Below are 23,519 nucleotides of genomic sequence, written 5' to 3' on the forward strand. Positions count from 1 at the left end.
GGGACCCCAGGGTCACACCCTGAGCCAAAGGCAGATGCCCAAATATTGAGCCACCCAGGTGCCCTAAGAATACTAGGTACTTAATCAAGGATATTTTAAGAATAAAGGAAACGCTGCTTAGAAATAATTATTTCTTAGCATATGGTATAATCATATTTATTATTAGCCATTAATCCTAATCACATCTTTTTAACCCCGGTTTCACTGACATTTTGGACTAGATAACTCTTTTTTTCTGAGGGGATGTCCTATATATTGTAAGACGTTCAGATATTAGCCTCTATCCACCGGATGCCACCAGCACCCCTTCAAAATAAAATGTCTTCTAACATTGCCAAATGTAGCCCGGAAAGCAAAATTTTCCCTGTGGAGAAACTCCATGCTGGAAAATCATATATATATATATATATATATATATATATATATATATATATATAGAGAGAGAGAGAGAGAGAGAGAGAGAGAGAACAATCATCATACTCAAGTTGGAAAAATGCTAAATTCAAAGTTAGACTATATGAATTCATATCCTAGTTTTCCCATGATTAGTTCTATGACTTCAGAGAATTCCTCGATGTCTCGTCATCTCAGTTTCCCCACTGTAGGTGCACACACATGCACATGCACACACACCCATACACATGTTGTTTGATGTGGATGATATATGTAGCTATTTAATATATGGGGCAGTTCTTTTTTATACTTAAAAGTGTCATATGTGAATAAGCTCTGAAAAAAAAACTAAAAACAAAAAAAAACAAAACCTCTGTTAAGCTGTCTCAGAATTTCCCTGGCCTGGTAAAGAAAATAAAAATTGCTGGTCTGTTGATGACCTACACTCTACCCTCCAACTTTGAGGTCTTTTTTTTTTTTTTTAATTCCATACAACACCCAGTGCTCATTGCAAGTGCCCTCCTAATCCCCACCGCTGGCTTCACCCTTCCCCTCCATTTCCCCTTTGGTGACCATCAGTTTGTTCCCTGTAGTTAAGAGTCTGGTTGGTCTCTTTCTCCATCTCTCTCTTTTTTCCCCTTTTGCTCATTTGTTTTGTTTCTTAAATTCCACATATGAGTTAAATCACATAGTATTTGTCTTCCTCTGACAGACTTCAGTTCGCTTAGCATTATACTCTCTAGCTCCATCCATGTGGTTGCAAATGGCAAGATTTCATTATGTTTAGTGGCTGACTAATGTCCCATTATTTATATACACCGCCTCTTCTTTATCCATCCATCTATTGATGGACACCTGGGCTGCTTCCATCATTGGGCTGCTGTAGATAATGCTGCAGTAAACATAAGGGTACATGTGTCTCTCTGAATTAGTTGTTTTTGTGTTTTGGGGGGTAAATATCCAGTAGTGCGATTACTGGTTGTAGGGTAATTCTATTTTTAATTTTTTTGGGAAACTCCATACTGTGTCCTACTGTGGCTGTGCCCCCAACAATAGCACAAGAAGGTTCCTTTTCCTCCACATCCTCACCAACATTGTTGTTTCTTGTGTTTTTGATTCCAGCCATTCTGACAGGTGTGGAGTGACATCTCATTGTAGTTTTCATTTGCATCTCCCTGGTGATGAGTGACCAACTTTGAGGTGCCTTAGGAACAGAAAACTGGACATTAGATAACCTTTTACAATAAAGTTAAGTCTTACTAAAGAGTCGGATCCTCAAATCTGGATAGGCAAAAATTAGGTGGAGCCAAAATTACCCTTGAAAGCCCATGAGGAAGGTGTCAAATTGTAAAAGATCTCTCAGTAATTAAAATATGTGCAGTATTTTGTCCATATTGGAAGAGATACCTGTTTCTTTCGTTGAAAACCAAATAAAGTGTTTGGCTTATGTTTAGAAGCCATGATTTTTTGTTTTTATTTTTGTTTTTTGGTTTTTTTTGGTTTTTAAAAAGGCATATTTCACAACAGTATGCATCCTCCAATTGGCAAAATACTCAGTGAGGAGAGGCACAAAGAGACAGGCTCAGGAAAAAGAAAAAAGAGGCTAAGGTTTGTGTCTCATTTCTTTTGTTCATTCTGAGGTACACATTCATTGTGTGAAATAATGGAACACCACGCACTGTTTGTTTGTATGTTTATTATTCATTGAACTACACAGATCCTGTTGAAATTAAGCAATTCAGTTGCTTTGATAGGATTCCTCTAGGTACCCCTCCGCTTCTCTACCCTTTTGAATGTACTGTCACCTGGAAGATTTTTTTCCCCCCTCAATCTATTTAATGAGCTCCTTAGATGTCAGTGTTAGTTTCCTAGGGCTGTCTTAACAAAGTACCACAACTGGCACCTTAAAACAACAGAGATGTATTGTCTCACAGCTCAAGGCTTGAAGTCTAAAAGCAAGACATTGATAAGGCCATGCCTCTTCTTAAACTTGTAGGGGATAATTCTTCCCTTCCTCATCCAGCAGTCAACCAGGGACTAAAGTAAACAATGAATTGAGATAAGGAAAAGATGAAAATTGTGGGTGGTTTTTTTTTTGTAAGGATAATAGTTAAAATACTGATATAATAATCCAGGAAAAAATAAGAGAAAAGAATTCATGCTGGCTAATGTTGGCTTTGGGAATGGAACGTAGGGAAAGAATCCAAGAGATCCTGTAGAGATTAAACATGTTAGGACGCGGGAACTTACTATAATGAAGAAGTCATGAAAGACCACTTGGATGTGCCAAGGCTCGATGAACTTGGGCAATGCTGATTCTGTAAAATTGGCTGGGTCACAGGAGCAGGGTCTGGGAAGGGTCCTGCGAATGGAAGCAAAAGTAGGTCTGCGGCTCAGGAAACGGGCTGGACGAACTGACGAAGGCTCGTTAGTTAGTTATGAGTCTATAAGCCTCACGAAATTATAAAAACGGACGGATAAGAGCAATCAAGGAAGAAATGGTAGGGAGATGAAAGGAGAAGAAAGATGCTTGGTCCAGTGGACACATGGAGGGAAAAAAAGGTTGGAAGAGCCCAGTGGTAGCTCCGTGTTGTGCAACTGAGAAGTGAAAGTTGGTGAAATATATGTATTGAAGACTTCTACCAAAAAATCACAGGGCTAGAAAAAATGGAGAAAATTAAGGAAGGCTTTTCCGCAGCAAGGTGAGAGGATTAGTGGGGGGCGGGGGGGGGGGACTCAGAGTTCAGAGAGGTTTTTCCAGGCTGAGCCCCCAAGAGACTGATTTGGACGGAAGGTAAGCATCCTTGTAATGGAAGAGTACTAACCTGACCCTTTTTCTTTGAGACTTTAGAGTACGATTAATCACTCCCTGCTAGCGTGAACTTGTGCCTTAGCAATTTATCGGAGATATGAGAGGAAGAGAAAAATCGTACTTTATGGAGAAACCTTTTTTAATTTTATTAACACCCACTTCAAAGAGTTACCGGGGAAATTAATCTGACCCTGAATTCCTTAGCAGAAAGAAACCCATTGAGTTTCAAATGAGTAAAAAGCAAGACTGTCAGTTTAACAGACTAGGGATAGGCTCCATTACCTTTAGCTATTTTAATACCCTGATACTGACTCAATTTAGCAAGAATGTGACTAAACCTATCCTTTATCTTTGTGATGTCAGACAGTCCCAGCAGAAATACCTTATTGGGATTTGCCTCCCTTCCCCAGCTCGAGAGGCAGCAGGAAATGGGCACAACCAGGGGGAACAGGAAGAGATTAGTTTCCCTTGGGAATGTAACTGCTGCCTCCATCAATAACCGTAGATATCACAGGTGGGCTGGGGGACAGACAAAAACTCTTCTATAATAACACGATCCGTTTGATAGGAGCAAAAACAAAACCGAGCACATTGTTGAACGTTTTTGGAGCTTTCAGTTCCATGCATTTTGCCCTGGTCGAATGGATCCTATTAATACCTTCATCCCTCTAATTTTTTTTCTGGCTTAATTTTAAAAGTTGCAGTGTAGTCACACACACTGAACAAACTTGTGGAATAGTATTCCCGCATCACCATTCTGGAAAATATTTTGTTGTTGTTGTTGTTTTACATTAAAACGTGTCTTAGAACAATTAGTTACAGCAGTGAGTGTTCCCTAGGATTTGGCATTCAGATATTTTAAACATTATAATACAAATGTGCACTGAAAGCCGCTGTGTGCGTACATATGCATGTGTGGATCAAGGTGAACTTTAAAGATTTTTCATGAGGATTTTTTTTTTTTAAGATTTTATTTATTTATTCATGAGAGACACAGAGAGGCAGAGACACAGGCAGAGGGAGAAGCAGGCTCCATGCCGGGAGCCCGATGTGGGGTCACGGCCTGGGCCTAAGGCGGACGCCCAACCACTGAGCCCCCCAGGCGTCCCTAGGACTTAAAGAACATGGGTAAATGCAATAATCTGAACTGGTAAGAGTGACTGTCTGGTGGAAAGGATTAAGAACGGTGGGGTTAAAGGTCAGCTTTATTTTCACAAATGAAATGCTACGGGATAAAGCAAAAACCCTAAGAGTACCATCAAGATATTTCTATTTCATTTGGCACTTTTCCTGGAAAAGACGGATCCAAGAGGGGTTGGGAATTGATTATATTGACAAGGTGACTGGATCGAGGTGAGATGCAAGTGTTCCCACCTGGAAGTTTGCTTAGAAGCCACATTACTTTTCTTTATCTTGCTTGTCCCCGTCGACTGCTTGCACTCAGCGCCCCTGTTCAAGGTCAGAGTCAGAAAGCAGCAGAGCTGGCGAGGTGCCCGGTGCCAGGGCTGAACAGCTGTCCCCAGTCTGGGTTCCCCCTGGGGCTGCCCGGTTGGTGCTCAGCTCCCGGCCGGCCTCGGATGTCCGCAGGAGACGCAGCCCAGAGGTGTCCCGGGCGGGTGACAGGCCCATGTCCTTAGCGTGTGGCGGTGGCCCCCTCCGAGTGCCTGCCACAGACAGCCCTCCCGCCAAGCTAGGACGGGTGCCAGGCTTGTGGATGCCAAGCGTGCATCCCCCTTCTCTGTACCTGGTCAATAGAGGAATTTCCGGCTGCTTAGGGACCTGGGGGTGGGGGTGAGACCCAGGTCTGTAACTGAGCTTAGTCACGGCCTCATGCAGGGGAAAGTGCCGCATGTCCCTGTGGGGGTCCTGCCCCGCACTATCGGAGCACATGGGACAGCGCAGCCGGAGCGTGGGCTCCATCCACATTTGGAAATTCAGGTTTCAGTCAAGTCAGTTATGGTCTAAAACTTGGCCTGGTGACAGGGTCGCGAAGCTATGGCATTTCAGGGCCTTCTTTGTCCCATCATCACGGTTAATGATTGCACTTGGCCCATAACAAATATTTTTTTTAAGATTTTATTTATTTATTCATGAGAGACACAGAGAGGCAGAGACGCAGGCAGGGGGAAGAGCAGGCTCCCTGTGGGGAGCCCGATGCGGGACTCGATCCCGGGACCCTGGGGTCACGCCCTGGGCCAGAAGCAGATGCTCCAATGCTGAGCCTCCGGGTGTCCCCGGCCCCTAACACATATTTAGACATTTTGCGGGAGTGAGGGAAGCAACAAACCTGCCCCTGTTGGATTCTATCACGTGGCAGACATGCGACAATTTCAGCAAGCCACCCGACGGCCTACCCACCGCTGGCCGCCAACCGTCTCCTGTCTCAGGCAAGGGGCAGGTTGGTCTCGTTGCCCCAGACTGCGGGAGTCACTAGATTCCTGCTGCTTCTTTACCTTCGGTGTTTAAACACCCACCAAATGCTGTGGATTCCGCTCAAAAACCTTTCACCGCCTGAGGTCAGTCGGTTATTTGAAAAAGCAGCTCTCCTGGGGATCATTGCGTGGCCCCTGGCAGGTGTCTCTGCCCGCGTTGTTGTCTCCCCGTCCACCTTTCCTCGAGCCCTGGCGCAGCCTGGGTGTCCTCAGCTGGGCCCCTCCCGCCCCCTCAACAAGTGCTACCACTTCCTCCGGCCTGCAACAGAGCGTCAACCATTGTCAGCAGGCACAAAGTCCTGCATGATCTGGCCCGACCTCTTCGGTGGGCTCTCCCTCGCCATCCCTCCCGTGCCAGCAACCCCAAACCATTTGAAGTCATCAAAATATTACACTGCATCTCCTGCACCAGTCGAGACAGAGAGAATGTTCTCTAAGTTCTCTCCGTCATGAATGCGTTTATCCTCTCCTCTCTCTAGCGAGTTCCTCAAATCGAATAATAAAAAAAAAAAAGTGCTAAGTGATGAAGTAATCGGATAGGCCCAGCGGTGAAGAGTCGCCTATCACATATCAAATGAACTTTGTATATAACTCAGTTATGAAAATTACCATGTTCTATTGTAAATGCTTGTTTGCGTTTCTCTGACCCACTCATCTAGGGCTTCCTTGATTACATAATCATCATGTCCTTTCTTTTCTTCGTATCTATACAATCCTGCCCAGGATTTGCTTGCTTTTTCACTCAACATTGTTTTTCAGAATCATCCACACTGATTTGACTGCAGTTGCTTATTTTGCATTCTGTGTAGGATTCTAGTATTCCACCTTTTTTAAAAAACTTTATTTTTTTAAAGATTTTATTTATTCATGAGAGACACAGAGAGAAAGCGAGAGAGGCAGAGACACAAGCAGAGGGAGAAGCAGGCTCCACGCAGGGAGCCCAATGTGGGACTCGATCCCGGGACCCGAGGTCACTCCCTGGGCTGAAGGTGGCGCTAACCCGCTGAACCACTCAGGGATCCCTAGTATTCCACCTTTTGAATGTATTTCAATATTTTACCCATTCTCCCACCAATGGACTTTTGTGTTGTTCCTAGTGTTTTTTTATTATTATTATTATTATTATTATTATTAATTACAGATGAAGCTGTGATGAAGTCTTGCTCATATCTCCAGGTGCACATGTGCAAGCTCTTTTCTAGAATACGTATCTGAAAGTAGAATTGCTGGATTATAAATCATGTGCTTTTTCAACTTTCCAGATAATGCAAATGTTTTCCAAAATAGTTTGCTAAAGTGTAGTTTTTTTCCAAATCTATACTGGCCTGTCAATATAGACAGGGATTATCTTTGGGGGTTATGTTTGGGGTTATCTTTTCAATGGGGATCATTAGTGTCTTTGCCAGAAAAGATTTATTTGCATTGTTTAAACAAGAATCATTTCCGTTGCTATCATTTTCCTACAAATTCCCAAACAAATGCATTTGCATTATTATTGGTTTCCAATAAAGGCTCCCTTTTTCCAGTTGCAAAATAGCATGGTCAGTAGAAAGTCACCCAGGGTATACGCTCCAATACTGTCAGATTATCCTGGAGGATCTCTAAGCCAGGAATTTGCAAACTGTAGCTGGCTGACCAAATCCAGTAGTGGTCAAGCAGCCTGCTTTTATAGAGCCCACAAGCTAAGATACTAAAATATTTTTAAGGAGTTTTAAAAGGAAAAAAAAAAGATATGCAACAAATGTATGTGGACAAAGTCTTAAATATTAACTATCTGGCCCTTTACAGACCAAGTTTTCCTACTTTTGTGCTAGCCGATGCTCAAAATCCCATTGAAAAGATAGCCCATAATACTGTTTGCCTTTTACAAGGATGACTTTTTTTCTTTTTCTTCTGGCAGATTGTACAAATTATTAATCTTCCCAGTGATGTGTAAGAAGTCAGGTTGAGTAAAACTTGGGTCTACATTGGAGTTTTTTTTTTTTTTTTTAATTTTTATTTATTTATGATAGTCACACAGAGAGAGAGAGAGAGGCAGAGACACAGGCAGAGGGAGAAGCAGGCTCCATGCACCAGGAGCCCAATGCGGGATTCGATCTCGGGTCTCCAGGATCGCGCCCTGGGCCAAAGGCAGGCGCCAAACCGCTGCGCCACCCAGGGATCCCTACATTGGAGTTTTAATTGGCATTTACCTATTAATGAGATTGTGTATCTTCTTATACGCGATGGTCTTTTTTATTTAGGCTTTGTTTTAATGTCTGTCTTTATTCCATTTGGGGGAATTGTCTGGCTTTTATTTGCAGTCCTTTATATATTCCAATTAATTTCCATTTTTTTATGTTGTAGATCTTTCCTTAATGCTCTGCTTTTTATTTTCTCTACAAGGTTTTTTTTGTTTGTTTGTTTTGTTTTGTTTTTTAGCAAACAAATAGAATCTAATTTGTAATTAAATTTATCAGACTCTTTTATGTTTTGAACTTTTGGGGCTTGAAATCATTCCTTATTGCAAGGTCATCAAGACGATCTCTTATACATGCTGCTAAAAAAAAGAAGAAATAGGTCCTAAATTGAGTCACTTGTGCTAAGCCCCACTTCAGCAAACTAAGACTTAATGCCTAGTGTAATTGTGATTTCAACCCCTCCCAGGAATGTAATCTTAAACTGGTCAATCTGGCTTAAGCAGTAGTGAAGTAATCCACCGGATAGACCCCTTTCTGTTCCCAACGGAAGATGACATAACCCACTTTTCCATTGTCCCTGCCCTCTTCCTATAAAAGTCTCCCATTTTGCACAGCTCTTTGAAGCTCCTCTCTTCTTTGCTAGCTGTGATGCTGCCTAATTCATGAATCATTGAATAAAGCCAATTAGATCTTCAAATTTACTCAGCTGAATTTTTTAAAACAGAGTTGGTGGCACCAGTGGCAAACATCAGAAGCGAACTCCTGATAGCTTCAGAGATGACAAGAAAAACCAGCGTGGTAACCTGAGAATCCTTCAATTGCCTTTTCCGCCATTTCCAAGGCGGTAGGTAAGTTTCTCTCAGTTCTGGGCTCCACTCTTTTTATGTCAAGTCCCAAACTAATTGACTTTCCATTCAGTTCCCTATTTGATTAGGAACCCCAGCCCTTGGTTGTCCCCAGATTCTACATTGGGAACCGCTGGTAGTTTAGTTGGCAGTTCCACATTTGTTTGGAATTCTTCCCCAGATTCCGTGTTGGGAACTGCTGGCAGCAGCTGTATTTCCCCATTTGTTTGCAGTCAGTCTGCAATCCCCATTCACTGGGGGTCCATTGGTTCTCTCCCCAATCCCTAGATTCCGCATTGGGAAATCCTGGTAGTTGGACTGGGTTCAGCTGACAAACTGGCCGGGGTCCAAGATCAGATTGGATCCAACGTAAGAATTGGACTGGATCTGGGATCAGACTAGATGTGGCTTAAGCTGGACTGGGTCCACTAAGTGTTCCTGGGAATCTTGAAAGATAAAAAGCCACAAAACTTGATGGGCATGAATTGAGCACTTAAAAGCTATTAGAATGTTTGCCACTAAAGACTCCCAGGTTAGGATAAGTTGGTCACAGAACAGGTTAGATTGACACTAGGTCACCTGCCAACCTTAAGAAAATCTCTGTGCAATGAGGTTCACCCCAAAACACCGCACGATCTCTACCTCAGTGGCACATCTTCATTAGGTATCAGTTTGACTCCAAGAGATTCAAAGGATTAGCTGAAAAAGAATGAGATCCTTAAATTCTAAGGCGTTAAGTGTGCCACCTTCCAGCATACCTGTTTATTTGAAGTCTAATTGCTATGCTCCTGGAACTTACAAATATCTACAAAAATGACAAAATCTTACCCTGAAACCCTGGAATCGGACATCACTGTTTTGTCTCCTGAGAACTTAGTAACTGTCAGGTCGGGGTTCCCAAAACAGGGCTGGACGGAAATGTGGATTGAACTCTGTTTTGTGGTTAAGGGTCCAACAAAATTGCTGCCAGCCCTCAGGGAGGGAAATTACAATGGCCATTATGAGGAATGTTCCAATTAGATAAGATCGTTTAAGAAGTGCACTTAAAAATAGTGTTCCCAAATTAAACAAACAGAATGAGATACCTATTTTAATTGGTATGCAGAAGGCTTCAGAAGGCTTCAAGATTCCAAAATAGCTTCATTGAAAAAAGATCACCCACACAAAAATGACACAAAAAGTATCTAAAACCAAAGATGGACCCAACTCCTACTTTCCTCTTTTATAGCACTCATTGTATCATTTATCCTCTCTCTAAATTGTCCTTCCACTCTAAAGAGACTACAAGACTGTAAATGAAAGTCCACCAAGTCAGTGGCCTTACCGTGAAGGGAGAACCTCCGTACGGACCCCTCTCAGAGTTGACAAGACTCTGAGGAATTATCTGATAAACTGCTATGTTTTTTCCCCTTAAACAGCTAAGGGAAACAAACTCAAATTAAAATTAATGAAAAACCTTGCCAAATTCTGGTACATACTGGAGATACACCCTCTGCTTTAAACCCACTTGTAGCCCGTGGATAAAATCCTAGGAAGACCGTCAGAAACCAGCTAAGAGTGGAGATTCTCACCAGAGTTAGCTCTCCTAGGTCTGTCTGTAGTGCTCATTAAAGAGAGAAAAATAAAATAGCTTTTGCACTCAATTCTTGGATGCCGCTTAAGTCCAGAGTGGTGTTTAGTACCGCCAGAAATATATACTGCTTCCCCGCTGAAACTGAAAGATATTTAAAAGGATTTTTAAAAATTCTTGGCCAAACTAGAAGTTGATATTCAAAACCTGATAGGATTTTCTTTCTTTTTTTCTTTCTTTTTCAAGTCTTCTCCCCCAAGCTAAACTAACTCTTATCACCTTATCTAGGCCATTCCTTGAAGTGCAAACTTCAGGGAGATAAATCTCAACAGAAAAAAAAGAGAGAGGGGGGAGGCTTTAACATACAACCTCCTGTAGAAGCTCCCTTGCCCAAAATCTAGTCCACACCTTCCATAAGAATTACTTGTCAAGGACAAGTGTGTATTCTCCAATTCTTGGGTGAAATATTCAATACACTTCTATTAGACACATTGTTAGTACTGATATTCAGATCTTCTATGTCCTTACTGATTTATGCTCGTGATTTGTGAAATATTGGGAAAAGCATATTAAAATCATCCTTATCATGGTGAATTATCAATTTCCTATTGTACTGTTATTTTTTGTCTTATTTAACATGTATGCTCCCAGAAGTAATCAAGGTTAGAATTGTATTACCCTGCTGAAATGAGTACTCTCTCTCTCCTTTTTTTTTTTTTTTTTTGGTAAAATTTAAGTCTATTTTGTCTGATTACAATATTGCTACACCAGTTGTCTTTTGGTTAATATTTGTTTGATATATCTTTATTATCCATCATTTCATTTTCAACCATTCTATACTCTTATGTTTTAAGTTTGTCTCTTAAATAGAAGGTAGCTGCATTTGGTTTATCTATTGTGCTATAATCTTTGCCCTATAACTGGAGAATTACGTCCAATTATATTTATTGTAATTGATAAATCTGGATTTATTTCTGTCATCTTATTTTTGTACTTTCTGTATGTGTTTTCTAATATTTCATTTTTTTCTCTTTTCTTATTTTCCTTTAGATTGCCCTTTATTAATTCTAGTTTTCTTCTCTCTGCAACAGTTGACCTTATGCACTGTATTTCCCCTCTTTGAGTGGTTAATACTAATAATTTTTGCATGTATAATCAATTTAATAAAATCTAAAATTAATCAGTATCATTATCCTCCTTTCCAACTGTGGAGGCCGAGAAAAATCAAGGCCATTCCACCTCAAGTTTAGCATTAGCACAAGTACAGACATCTTAGGCCCCTGTGAATAAAAGCTGAACTTTATAGGAAAAACTGCAGAATGTCCTCGGCAGGGAATCCCGTATCAAAGACAACAGAGCCCAGGCCTGTGGTAGAAAGTCCCATATTAGAATGAGAACAGAGCTCAAGGCCCTTGAAAGCCCCATGTCAGAATGTAAACAGAACTTGAAAAATTCCTCCACCCCTTCTGAAAATCCCCTAGACCAGCCCATAAAAAAACCAGCTGTTACCCACTTGAGGGTCCAAGTCCCTGCTCCACTGTGTCGGGTATACCTGGACCCAAGTTCGAGCTTCCTAATAAACCCTCGTGCGTGCGCTTGCATCGGTGTCGGCTCCTTGGTGGTTTCTCGGATTCGCAATCTTGGGCACAACACCAACAACACCAGTAAGCACTTAGAGTGCTTTAAGTCTAATTAGCTCTCAAGTTATACACCATTATGTCTAGTATTTTAGTTGATCTTTTTTACTCCCCACTCCCCTTTTTTTTAGTTTTATATAAATTCCAATTAACATGCAACGTAATATTAGTTTCAGGTGTACAGTACAGTGATTCAAATTTCCATATACCTGGTGTCATCACAAGTACTCTCCTTAATGCCATAATCTATTTAATCCATCCCCTCCATCTATCTTCCTTGCGGTAACCAGCAGTTTGTCTTCTATAGCTGAGAGTCTGTTTCTTGGTCTGCCTCTTTTTTTCCCTCTGCTTGTTTGCTTTGTGTCATAAACTCCACATAAGAGTGAGATCATATGGCATTTGTCTTTCTCTGACTGACTTATTTTGCTTAGCATTATACTCTCTAGCTCCAGCCATGCCATTGCAAATGGCAAGATTTCATTCTTTTTTTGATGGCTGGGTAATATTCCATTGTATACATATACCACATCTTCCTTATCCATTTATCAGTCAATGGACGTATTTGGGCCAATACGTCTTTCCATGATTTGGCTATTGTTAATAATGCTGCTATAAACACTGGGGTGCACGTATCCCTTTGAATTAGTATTTTGGTATTCTTTGGGTAAATTCTCAGTAGTGCAATTACTGGATTATAGGGTAGTTCTATTTTTTAGCTTTGAGGAAACTCCATGCTGTTTTCCACAGTGGCTGCACAGTCTGCATTCCCACCAACAGAGCAAGAGGGTTCCCCTTTCTCCACATCCTCTCCAACACCTGTTGTTTCCTGTGTTGTTGATTTTAGCCATTCTGACAGGTCTGAGGTGGTATCTCATTGTAGTTTTGATTTGCATTTCCCTGATGATGAGTGATACCTTTTTACGGGTCTGTTGGCCATCTGTACGCCCAGACTTTTTTTTTTTTTTAGCCAGTGTTTGCTTAGATTTACCTATGTTGTTACTATGTTCTTTGCTTATCCCTCCTTTAATATCTGATCTATCTAGTATTAACTCAGGCAGGCTGAGTCCAAGAACACAGGGGAGGGTCCCACAGGACTTATCAAGAAGGTCCTTGGCTTCACTTCGATTAGAAATCAACTGTGAGCCAGAGAAAGTGAGAACAGTTTATTGAATAGGGTGGCTGACAGAGAATAGCAGATGGAATGTCTGCAAGACTCGGAGAGGAAAGGAGAATGGGTCTCATCGTGGCCCGGGGCTAGGGGTTTATGTTGGAAAAGATCTAGAGTATGTATTTCTTCAGGAATCCATGGTAGGGTCTAATCAAAGGTGAGTGTTGGGTGAACAATAGGTATTATTCCATGAATTATTGAAGGCAGGGGTATCGATGCCAGCATTAGCTGAGATTTGTTTAAGGTTAATAATGTCTGGGAACGTGTTTGGGATCTGGCTCAACTTAGGTGTTATCAGGTGTGTGGGGCCTAGGACAAAATTCTGAAAACGATTAACTTTCTTGCTTCCCCCTTGAAGTGGGAACATAACTTCTTTGGCATATTCAGAGGCAAAATATGGAACGTGAGCAAACGGGGCCTAGCAGGAAAGCAGCAGAGATGGAGCCTTTCTAAAATGGAGTCCCTTCAGCTTTCCTACTTCAGTATCATTTTGTTTTATAAGTTCATTTTCAGTAAGTTCCTTTAGTGAGAGTTAAGTAATAATAATTCTCTCCATTTTTGTTTGGCATAGTCCAGCTGGAACCACTTTATTATAGATTTTTAACTTGGGAATTTTCATGCCACATAATTAGTGTAAATCCTAGCCCTACTGCCCATCTGAAGTCTGGCCTGATTATGAATTTTCAGCAGAAGCTTTCTGGCATAAATATACCTGCCTGAGTCAAGCTGACAAAAGCAAACATTTATGTTTGGCATGGCGAGGGAGGGAAGGGCGGGGGTGGGAATAGTTTGACTTCTGGTTTTTTCTTTTTTCCAGTTCACCTTTGCACTACAGATGTTTCTTTTCAGTGGCCTCAGCTTTACGCAGGAGTCTCTGACCTGACTTTTCACCTTGCTCTCTAAGGAGTCCCTGGCACTTCTAAGCCCTGTTACAATTGCAGCTCTAGGTTTGGGGAGGCCTACAGAGATAGGTAGATACCCCCAGGACAGTGCCATCTTTAGTACTTACAAGCCTTCAGGAATTCCTGGCTTTTTGATTTTGGCTTTTCCTTCACCTTCTTGCTGGCTCAGTGGTACATTTAAAGGACCTGTTTAAAAAAAAAAAAAACTTATCAAGCAGTGGTAAGTGTTGCATACAAGGGCAGCTTTTAAGGATCTACTTTGCAAGTTGCTAGAACCAATGCATTCCACTCTTAATAACTTCTGCATGGTGGCCAGGAGGACTGGCTTTCTCCTCCATCCGTATAACTCACCAAATTGCATGACCTTGGCCAACCTCTGTAAATCTCAGTTTTCTGAGTTTCATTACCTGGGGGCTCTTTATTAGATCCCTTAAAAGAGAAATCTTCTCAAACTTGCATCACTTCCTTCTGGGAAAGGATTTAGCTTTTTTGATAAAACCCTTAAACTTCTGGTAAACTTTAATGAGATTAAGACTTCTTATGGGAAATACACTTGACTATCGGCTGAAAAGGAGTCTAAAAATAATTAACCATGGTATTTTTCTTTTGCTGTATACTCTATATTCATTCTTTTTTTCCTTTAAAATACCCCTATCAAGAGTGGATCGGTGAATTGGCTTCCTGCAGGGTTTCTCTTCTTGCAACAAGACAGAACTAAAACTATGATGTATGCTTAATAACTGAATAGTCCAAAAAGTTCTCATTAACATCTTAAATGTTTAAAAGAATTTAAATGGATTATCTTTATTTTCAACTTTCAGCTATAAGTTTAGAGGCACTATATACAAACCAGACTGTCTTATTTCCTACCGGTAATAAGATATTCATGAACTGCAAGGATATTCTATTACCTTCCAAAAGAACTTTTTCTGTTTAAAATTTTTGTGCAAATTGGAAAACAAAATGTAGCTTGAAAAGTTTAAATAGAATTGTTAAGATCAGGCATGAGTTTAACTTGCATTTCCCGTTGATATGCAAATTTGGGGATTATTCTGGCCATGGCACCCCCCAACATTCATTATTATGTTAATGAGAAGAAAAGTATTACATTTTTAATACATGGGGCTCCCTATGAAGAAACTGAGGACTGGCTACGTGGAAAAAAAAAAAAAAAAAAAAGGATTTTTCTGACTCCTTTTTAGTTCACGTTGATTACATAAGGTTGAAATAACATTTTGGTGATTTAGCTGAACAGTAATAAAAATTAAGCAGTAGAGTGTTAGAAGATCTAGATTTCTCACACAATGAATTTTAGTAAATTTAGTGAATCACCTATATATGCTTCAGTCCTCTCTGTAACATGAGGATACCAGAAACTCAGCATTTGAATCAAAATGATCAGGAGTCAAGGGCACCTGGCTGGTTAGTCGGCAGAGCACTAGACCCTTGATCTGGGGTTTGTTCGAGCCCCACGCTGGGTGTAGAAATTACTTAAAAATAAAATCGTAAAACAAAACAAAAGAATGCACTGGGTTCACATTCCAACTGAAACAGTTCCCGGTGGTTTTAACTTAGCCAAGTTCCTTATGCTCATTTGTGAGGCAATTACATCGAAGTTTAGGTTTGTCGTGAGGATTAAGTGGCATCCAACACACGCACCGAGAAAGAGCAAAGCACAGAGAGAGGGAGAGAGTACCTTTGAAGCCTATATATTAGCTTTATCTACATTAATCCAATTATTTAATGATTGTTTTATCCTTTTTTTTTTTAAAGTTGTCTCCATTGTATTCCATTTACTATTTCATAGCAAGCATCACTCTTTCTCCTTGCCTTTCGGCTCTACCATGTAAAGTGTCAGTCACTTGATGTTAAAAGCAGATCATTGCAAGTTCAAGAAGAGTCACCTGTATTTCGGTGGGACCTCCCCAGGGTGTGCGTGTGTCTCTGCGTGATTGGAAAGAGCAAAGGGATCAGTGTTAGAGCTCCTGGTAGGTGCTCGGCATTGACTAAGTGCAGTCAAAACACCCGTGAGGGGAGGGTAGTTCTCCGGAGCTCCTGGACACTTCAAGCTGCTAAGGCGCAGCTTTGACCAAGGAATTGCCTTTGGAAAAAAAGTATTTTCTTTAAAAAACAAACAAACAAACAAACAAACAAGCAAACTTCCTTGAGAAGGAATTGCAAATCTTACAGGAATATGGGGCCCTGCTTGGCTCCATTACACTGACAAGGGTGCAGACACCTAGAACTCGGGTTCCACAGTAGGTCGAGCTCCTCAGCTCATTTTTCTGCGACTTTCCCTCCGCACCCGCAGGCCCGCAGGAGGCCACCCACCCCCTCGGGGCCCAAGAGGCAGGAGGCGGGAGTGGGGCGTCTCAGGACACAGCACGGCTCTTGCCATCCTTTCGGTCTGACCAAGAAAAAGGAAGGAGGAGAAGAAAGAGAGGAGAGGGAAAGCGGAGAGAGGGAGAGGAAGACAGGAAGGAGGGCAAGAGAGAGAGAGAGAGTGGGGAGGGGGTGAAAGACAGGAAGGAGGGCAAGAGAAGGGGGGGTGATGAAAGGCAGGAAAGCAAAGGAAAGAAAGCAAGAAAATAACCCAAAAAAAGGGGGGGGGGCAGGGAGCGAGAAAACATAAGGGAAAAAAACCAGAGAGAGAGCCAGGGAGCTTGGCCGGAGGGAGGAAGGAGCGAGGAGGAGCTGGAGGAGCCCGTGCGGACGGAGAGCATCGTTTGCAGCCCAGGTTGACCCGGGGCGCCCCAGGGTTGACCAGGCGCGGGAGGCCGGGCTTTGCGTGCTGGGCGCCCCGAGCCCGCGTCCGGGGGGCTCTGGCCGAGCCCTCGGGGAGGGCCGGGGGTGCCGGGGCGCCGAGGCCGGCCGAGCCCTGCAGGTCGCGCGGGGAACTGCTCGCCGGCCGGTCCTGCGGCGCCGGGCGGGGGGGCCGCGGGGCGCGGGGCGCGGGGATGTGCGCGGCCGAGCTCGCCCGGGCGCAGCGGGAGCAGCCGCGAGTCCCCGCGCGGGAGCTGCCGAGAGGCCGCGGTGAGTGCCCGGGGGCGGCTCCCGGGGCGCCCCCACCCCGCCCCCGCCCGCCGCCTGCACCCCGGGGTGCCCTGGGGGCGCACGCACCCGCCGCCCGGCGCCCGGGGGGCTCCTCGGTCGGAGCCCGCAACTTGTCCCGGACCCCGCGGTGAGTCCCGGGCGGGCGGGGGGCGCGGGGGGCGCCCTGGGGCGCGGGGGGGCGCAGGGGGGGCGCGCAGGGGGCAGCCCCTGCCCCGGGGAGGTCCGCGCTGCAACCGCGGGGGCGCCGACCTGGGGGGCGCGGGGAGTGCAGGGGGCGCCCTGGGGCGCGGGGGGGCGCAGGGGAGGCGCGCAGGGGCAGCCCCTGCCCTGGGGAGGTCTGGGCTGCAACAGCGGGGTGCCAACCTGGGGGGCGCGGGGGGCGCAGGGGGGGGCGCGCAGGGGGCATTGCCCTGGGGAGGTCCGCGCTGCAACCGCGGGGGCGCCGACTTGGAGGGTGCGAGGGGCGTCCTGGGGCGCAGGGGGTGCAGGGGGCGCCCTGGGGCTCGGGGGGAGGGACGCGGGGGGGGGCGCGCAGGGGGCAGCCCCTGCCCCGGGGAGGTCCGCGCTGCAACCGCGGGGGCGCCGACCTGGGGGGCGCGGGGGGCGCTGGGGATCGCCAGCCGCAGCGCGCACGCCGATCTGGGGGGGGTTTCCTTTTTTTTTTTTTTTTTTTTTAAATGCAAGGTCTGTTTCCATTCGGTCCCTGTCGGATCTCCTCCCGGTTCCGAACTCTCTAGCCACTTTGACTCTCCCGAGCCGCAAGCGCGGCGCATGACCCCAGGTCTTCCTGGGGCGCCCACCTCCGTGCCCCGCGGGGATGCCCTCTACGCGGGGGGCTTCGGTCGCGGGGGGCCTACGGGGATGAAAGTTCCCCGACCCCCTGCGTCCCCTCCCGGCAAGCAGGGTGCGGGCAACCCGGCGTTTCCCCCGCCCCCCCCACCCCCACCCCTCCAGGTGATGCAGGTGGGACCTGACTTGTAGGGGCAGCAGGTGCCGGAGGCTGCGGGTCCTCCCCGCCTCCCCCTGCCGTGGCTCTGGGTCCTCGTGCAAACCGACATCTCCCCGGTTCCTCCTTGAACTTGCTGCTGTGACTTTCCTTGACCGGCTGCCCTCGGGCCCACACCCCCACATCCCAGGCCCCCCACCCCGGGGACACCTGCAGATTAATGTCCTCCACCCCCCCCCCCCAAAAAAAAGAAGGAGGTGATTTCTCCTGAGTACCTGGCTTCTCTGCTTCTGCAGCCACAGCCTCCATGCGAACCCGCCTCTCCTGCTTCCTGTGCCTCAGTTTCCATCACACGCACTGTGTTACTAGGGCACCTCCGGAGACTTGCGGGAATGCCAAAGCGCTGAAGCGCCCTGAAGATGGAAATTGCTTTGGTTTCTAGACTTCCCTTGAACAGAACTGTGGTGCTGTAGGTGCTCTGATTTGACTCTATCAGAAAGTGATGCCTGTGCTCAACCGGTGTTAAGAATTGCTGCTTTCTGTTGCTTTGAAACGCAGTTTCTACCTAAGCAAAAGGAATCGTGTGTTCTTTTGGTGATGTCGTCCAGCTGAAGTTCACAGATTGCTTGTTGGGTCAGATCTCTTAATCCTCTGTCCTCTCCTCTCCTGTGGAAGCGTCTGCTTTTTGGGGTGAGCTTTCCGACCCTGTCTCTAGATTGAGATGCGGTTTATAAACGTGTAGGTGTTTTTTTTTTGGCACATCCTACTTTTATACGGAGCTGTAAGTATCAACTTTATAATGTTTTTGTATTCTTTTGTATAATGACCCCCTCCCCTCCCTTCTCTAAAATGGGGTTGTGTGTAGTCGAGGTGGATATTCCAGTGTCTGGGGCTTGGTGATAGGTTCCATCCTGCTGCTCGAGATTCTGAGCCCCGTTTTCTTACAAGAACATAGAGAATCCAGCAGAGGTATCTGGACATGAGGGACAAAGTTTACTAGGAAGTTTCACTTGCATCATTTCTGTTTTCGATCGGTGCCGTTCAGAAGCGCTGCTTAGGAGCAGAAGACTAAAATTTTGCAGAGCGTTTGCAAGAGAGGCAGGTGGAGAGTGTGCAGGTGATTCAGAGGATAGTCTGTTGGTGCCAGTGAAAGGACTAACAGCTTTAGTCACTGCCTTCCCCCCCCCCCCCCCCCCGTAACAATTTCTGCAGGGATTAGGTGCACAACCATCGAGAGCCCAGCTGCCTCCGTACCCCAATCCCAAGGGTAAGGAGGAGAAGGAAGGAAAGAGTCACCCAGCAAGGAGAAAGCACGCCTGCCTACTAGTTTTCTTGCTAGTTGGAAGCCTGGTGGTGCCAAAGAGCACTTAAATTTAACCCTGTGGCTGCCCTGGTTCCCAGCTCTAGAGGAACCGATTGTTATTTCTAAGAACTAAAAGGAGAAGTGAATTGTATTCTTTCAGAAATACTTTTCTCTAGGTTGTCTTCTGAAATATCAGAGCAGGAGGACAAATGCTCCAGAAAGGGAACGGGGTGATTAATATTCAAGATGCTCTTTAGGTCACTTTTGAATTCTTCTGGGGAAACTGGGAAAATTATTCTTTTTATTATTAATCTCTCCGTGTGGTGTCCAAGTCCTAAATTTGGTCCCATCTTTTCTTTCCCCAATCACCATCCCTATTAAAACTCCAAGGACCACGATCAATGCAATTCCATATCATAACCCCAGGGGCTGTGAGACTAAGCCAACATGAGTTACATAACCATTAAGTAAGACATTTTAACATTCAGGTACATTACATTCCGCTTTTATTGAGCAGACACAGTTTTCATGGTCTAATAAAATATTTTTATTTGATAGTCTGTCCTTGGTTATAGCCTCATGTAATCAAGAGAACAGCATGCTTAAGACTTTGTATCCAGAACTCTAAAGTCCAGTTGTGGTTCACTTATTAATAACTCACTGGGGAGATTAAATTCCTAGTTATCAGCAGGATCTCCCAGGCCGTACTTTAAATATAGACCCGATTCCTACTTTGTCCCGTGCCTCAGTTTCCACAAAACAGACTCAGGGAATTGTGGGTATTTAACAAAGACCTTTAACTATAAGAGTATTTCTGAGCGGTCACTTCATCTAGGGACTAAATTATACGCTTACTTTGTATCGAGCTGTAAACAGCAAATCTGTTAGTTTATGATGCTCTTTTCTACAGTCAAATGCAGAAAAACTGAAGTCTGAGCTTTGGTGGACGGTCAATAAAGAATCACAAGGCCTCTACGAGAAACATAATGAAATTTAATATTTAGGCTTATACACCCTCGATTTCCCTACCCTCCCCAAAACTTCTGCAGTAAGATCTAGAATAGCTTTTATTGTGTGATGATATATTTCAAACAGTGACCAAGTGTGTTCTTTGTAAAGGACACTTACTAGTTGTGTAGTTGGGCGAATTACCTGAATTTTCTGTGCCCCAGTTTCCTGAGGTATAGAATCAGAATATTTATACCCACCTTACAAAGATTAAATCAATTAGTACATGTAAAGCACTAAGAACTAGTGACTGACATGTGGGAAGTACTCAATAAATGTCAGCTATTAGTAGAAGTACTAATATTAATTTAAATACAAATTAAATACCTGTCTTAACCATCACTACCCTGACCTGCAGTGTAGGATTTTTTTAAATCATGTATTTTTTTTTTTTCTTCAATTACATACACACACACACACACACACACACACAACATCGATTAAGGTTAATATCTTTCATCCCTGGGTGTAAACCACTGACTTTTGGTTTAGTGAGTGACCATTTTCAGAATGTTGTCTAACCAGTTAATAGATACCCACATCGGCAGTGGCTGTAATTTTGAACTGTAACGATAAAAGTTGTTTTTAGGACTAAAAATAAACTATCACAAGTATTTGTTCCTTTTTGTTTTTATCTGTATCGATGTTTCAAATTATTGCTTAGTCAAAACCTCAAAGTATTAGTCATTGATTTCTATGCTTGTAAAGCAAGTCACTGGCCAAGATATAAAATTCACCTTTGACGTTGTCCAAAGTTCAGAAGAGTGAGTTTAAAACTTTGCTTTATGATGGAACAGCAATTATTTGCTAATGAACTGCTGAAGGAATCTTATGTGAGTATTTAGCCGAGTCTTCCTCTCTAATTTAGTTTGTATCTTCAGTGATATATGCGAAAAAAAAATGATTATGGCTTGTCGTGTCAGATTCATCGGGTCTATCCTCTATGTTTTCAGAATCAAAATTCTGACTTTCAACAACAACAAAAATCTATTTCTATCTAAAAAGAATTAACCTTTTTTTAAATTTAGCTACATTGAGCATTTAGAAAATTGTACATACATTTTCTTTTCTCCTATTTTTATCTATTTATTAATTTGTTATTATTAGTTATCTAAATATTTTTTTTTTTTTTACAGGTTTTAGGTGATGGGCAGATCAGAAAGTCAGATGGATATAACTGATATCAGCACTCCAAGGCCAAAGAAACAACGATGGACCTCCCTGGAGATCAGTCTCTCCGTCCTTGTCCTGCTCCTTACCATCATCGCCGTGACAATGATCGCACTCTATGCAACCTATGATGGTGAGTTACTCCCATACCTGTGCACACAGACATGCACAAGAGAGTAGAATCTTCATCTTACCCTTTTTTCATCTATCAAAAGAATGTGGGAAGGAGAGCAATGCTTAAAGATGGTGGTATAAAGATTCCTTTATAAGATGGAACTTTGGGACACATGGGGGGCTCAGTGGTTGAGCGTCTGCCTTCGGCTCAGGGTGTGATCCCGGGGTCCTGGGATCGAGCCCCACATCAGGCTCTTTGCGGGGAGCCTGCTTCTCCCTCTGCCTGTGTCTCTGCCTCTCTCTCCGTGTCTCTTACAGATACATAAATAAATAATCTTTAAAAAGTAAAAATAAATTAAAAAAATAAAATGGAACATCAATATATTGAAACAATTAACTCTGACTAAAGTACAATGTCTTTTATGTTTCAGCTAAGTTATTAATATTAATTGACGAGTATATTTAGCACGCTCATGCTTATTCTGTAAGAATTCTAAGGTAAAATTTTATTTGATTCAAATGTACACAATTTTATGGCCAACTTCAATTAGTGAAATTTGTTGTGTCATTGAAATTCTAAAGGGCTTCACAGGAATCCAAGAGGTCTAATTTGAGTCTTAGAAGTTTTTCACAATAAGGATTAGAAAAGATTGGTTCTTTAATAGGAGAAAAAAAAGATTACCAGACTAAAACGACTGATTATTTCAATTTAATAGACCTTGGTCTTAGTGGGTAGAGACGATAAAGTAAATGCATTGTTTTCTTCATAATAAAAAAATTTAAATTTAGAATTTGCCGATTTTATTTCTCTATGTTTTTTCTGGCTATTGACAATGATATATAATACTCAGGTTTTAGCTCTTGCTTTAAGGAATTGATTATTTTGTTGGCAGTTTTTAAAAGAACAAAAGATAGGGAGAAATTAGAAAACCAGATTGCAAATATTTATGTATATACCCTTCTTTTTCTAGATGGTATTTGCAAGTCATCAGACTGCATAAAATCAGGTAAGAAGATGGTTTTTAAATTTAATAGTTTTACAAGTAATGTATAACGTTGGTAAATCAGATGCTGAAAGGCAACTATCTCTACATTTTTCTTTGTTTATACTTCTATTCATTATACCTCATTATTTATAGCCAAGGAAAATCTAAGAATATTTAAGTAGTAGATTAATTAGCTAGTTTATCCTAAAAAAGAATTCACTCTTTTCATACCTGGAGTGTATGGTAGGGTGATAGAGAACTATATCTCCAGCGTAGGGAGCTTGCTGTGTAGTTGGAGAAAGAAAATCAACCCATTGAAATAATGAGCATCCTGTCATTATGTTATTTTCTCAATGCAGGTCATCGGGGGGGTAAGAACTAAGAAGGGAGTGAAATGTAGTCTGTAAAGCTAGGAGGAGAAGTGGAGATTTGGGGGAGCCCTCGAAACAGGGCTGGGGTTTGGAAGTAGAGGTACAGAAGAGGGAATTCCATACAGGGTGAAAGAGCAATAGGAGTAAATCCTGTTGTTGAGAAGCAGAGAACAGGTAGGCTTGATAGATAGGGACCCATTACGGAGACCTTTGAAAATCCACGTTAGCCTTGATGTCCTAATGAAGGAGCAATGGATATTTTCCAGAACAGATCGTTCGATAAGGCAAAAGCTGAAAGGTGATTCCAGAAATGCCGGGTTGGGTGGGTTGAGTAAGAAGTGATGATCCGGAGAGTGTGGGCAGGTGGGGGCTGCTGCTGTAACGCAGGTGTGCATCGAGGAGCCAGCCCGTGGTGGGGTGAGAGAGCTTAGGTGACAACGTGAAGAGGGAACTGGATGGCTCGGTGGAACGCACATGCTAAATGAAGGACATGAATGATTTGGAAATGAGGCCGAATTTTAAAACCTAAGGGACTCAGGAGAATGGTGGCAACGCGCACAGAAATAGAGAAGTTAGGAGGTAGGTTTGTTTTAGGGAGAGATGTGATTAATATGGATTAGGGCATGTT

The 23,519-nt window shown here is 43.4% G+C and overlaps 1 protein-coding gene and 1 long non-coding RNA gene across 6 annotated transcripts in view; one reads left to right on the plus strand and one right to left on the minus strand.

Annotated features, from left to right (window-relative positions):
- Nucleotides 1-536: 536 nt before the first annotated feature.
- On the minus strand, nucleotides 537-14,122 carry LOC112652595 (uncharacterized). Its single transcript, XR_004808620.2, has 3 exons — nucleotides 14,047-14,122; nucleotides 2,644-2,755; nucleotides 537-1,597 (listed from the first exon to the last, which is right to left on the minus strand). It is a non-coding gene; the product is annotated as an uncharacterized LOC112652595 (long non-coding RNA).
- A 2,401-nt stretch (nucleotides 14,123-16,523) lies between these two features.
- MME (membrane metalloendopeptidase) overlaps nucleotides 16,524-23,519 on the plus strand; it is a 96,051-nt gene continuing 89,055 nt past the window's right edge. Inside the window, exons 1-3 of one of the 5 annotated variants that reach the window (XM_025436126.3) lie at nucleotides 16,524-16,676; nucleotides 21,387-21,553; nucleotides 22,506-22,541. In XM_025436126.3, the coding sequence (XP_025291911.1) occupies nucleotides 21,397-21,553; nucleotides 22,506-22,541 (193 nt within the window). In that variant the 5' untranslated portion in view covers nucleotides 16,524-16,676; nucleotides 21,387-21,396. Of the gene's footprint in view, nucleotides 16,677-16,874; nucleotides 16,973-17,015; nucleotides 17,121-18,328; nucleotides 18,630-20,943; nucleotides 21,084-21,386; nucleotides 21,554-22,505; nucleotides 22,542-23,519 lie in introns of those variants that run through there. The other 4 variants (XM_025436125.3, XM_025436127.3, XM_025436128.3 and 1 more) reach the window with 4 other exon arrangements.

The sequence above is a fragment of the Canis lupus genome, chromosome 23, assembly GCF_003254725.2.
Source record: "Canis lupus dingo isolate Sandy chromosome 23, ASM325472v2, whole genome shotgun sequence".
In the NCBI taxonomy this organism is placed as follows: Eukaryota; Metazoa; Chordata; class Mammalia; order Carnivora; family Canidae; genus Canis; species Canis lupus.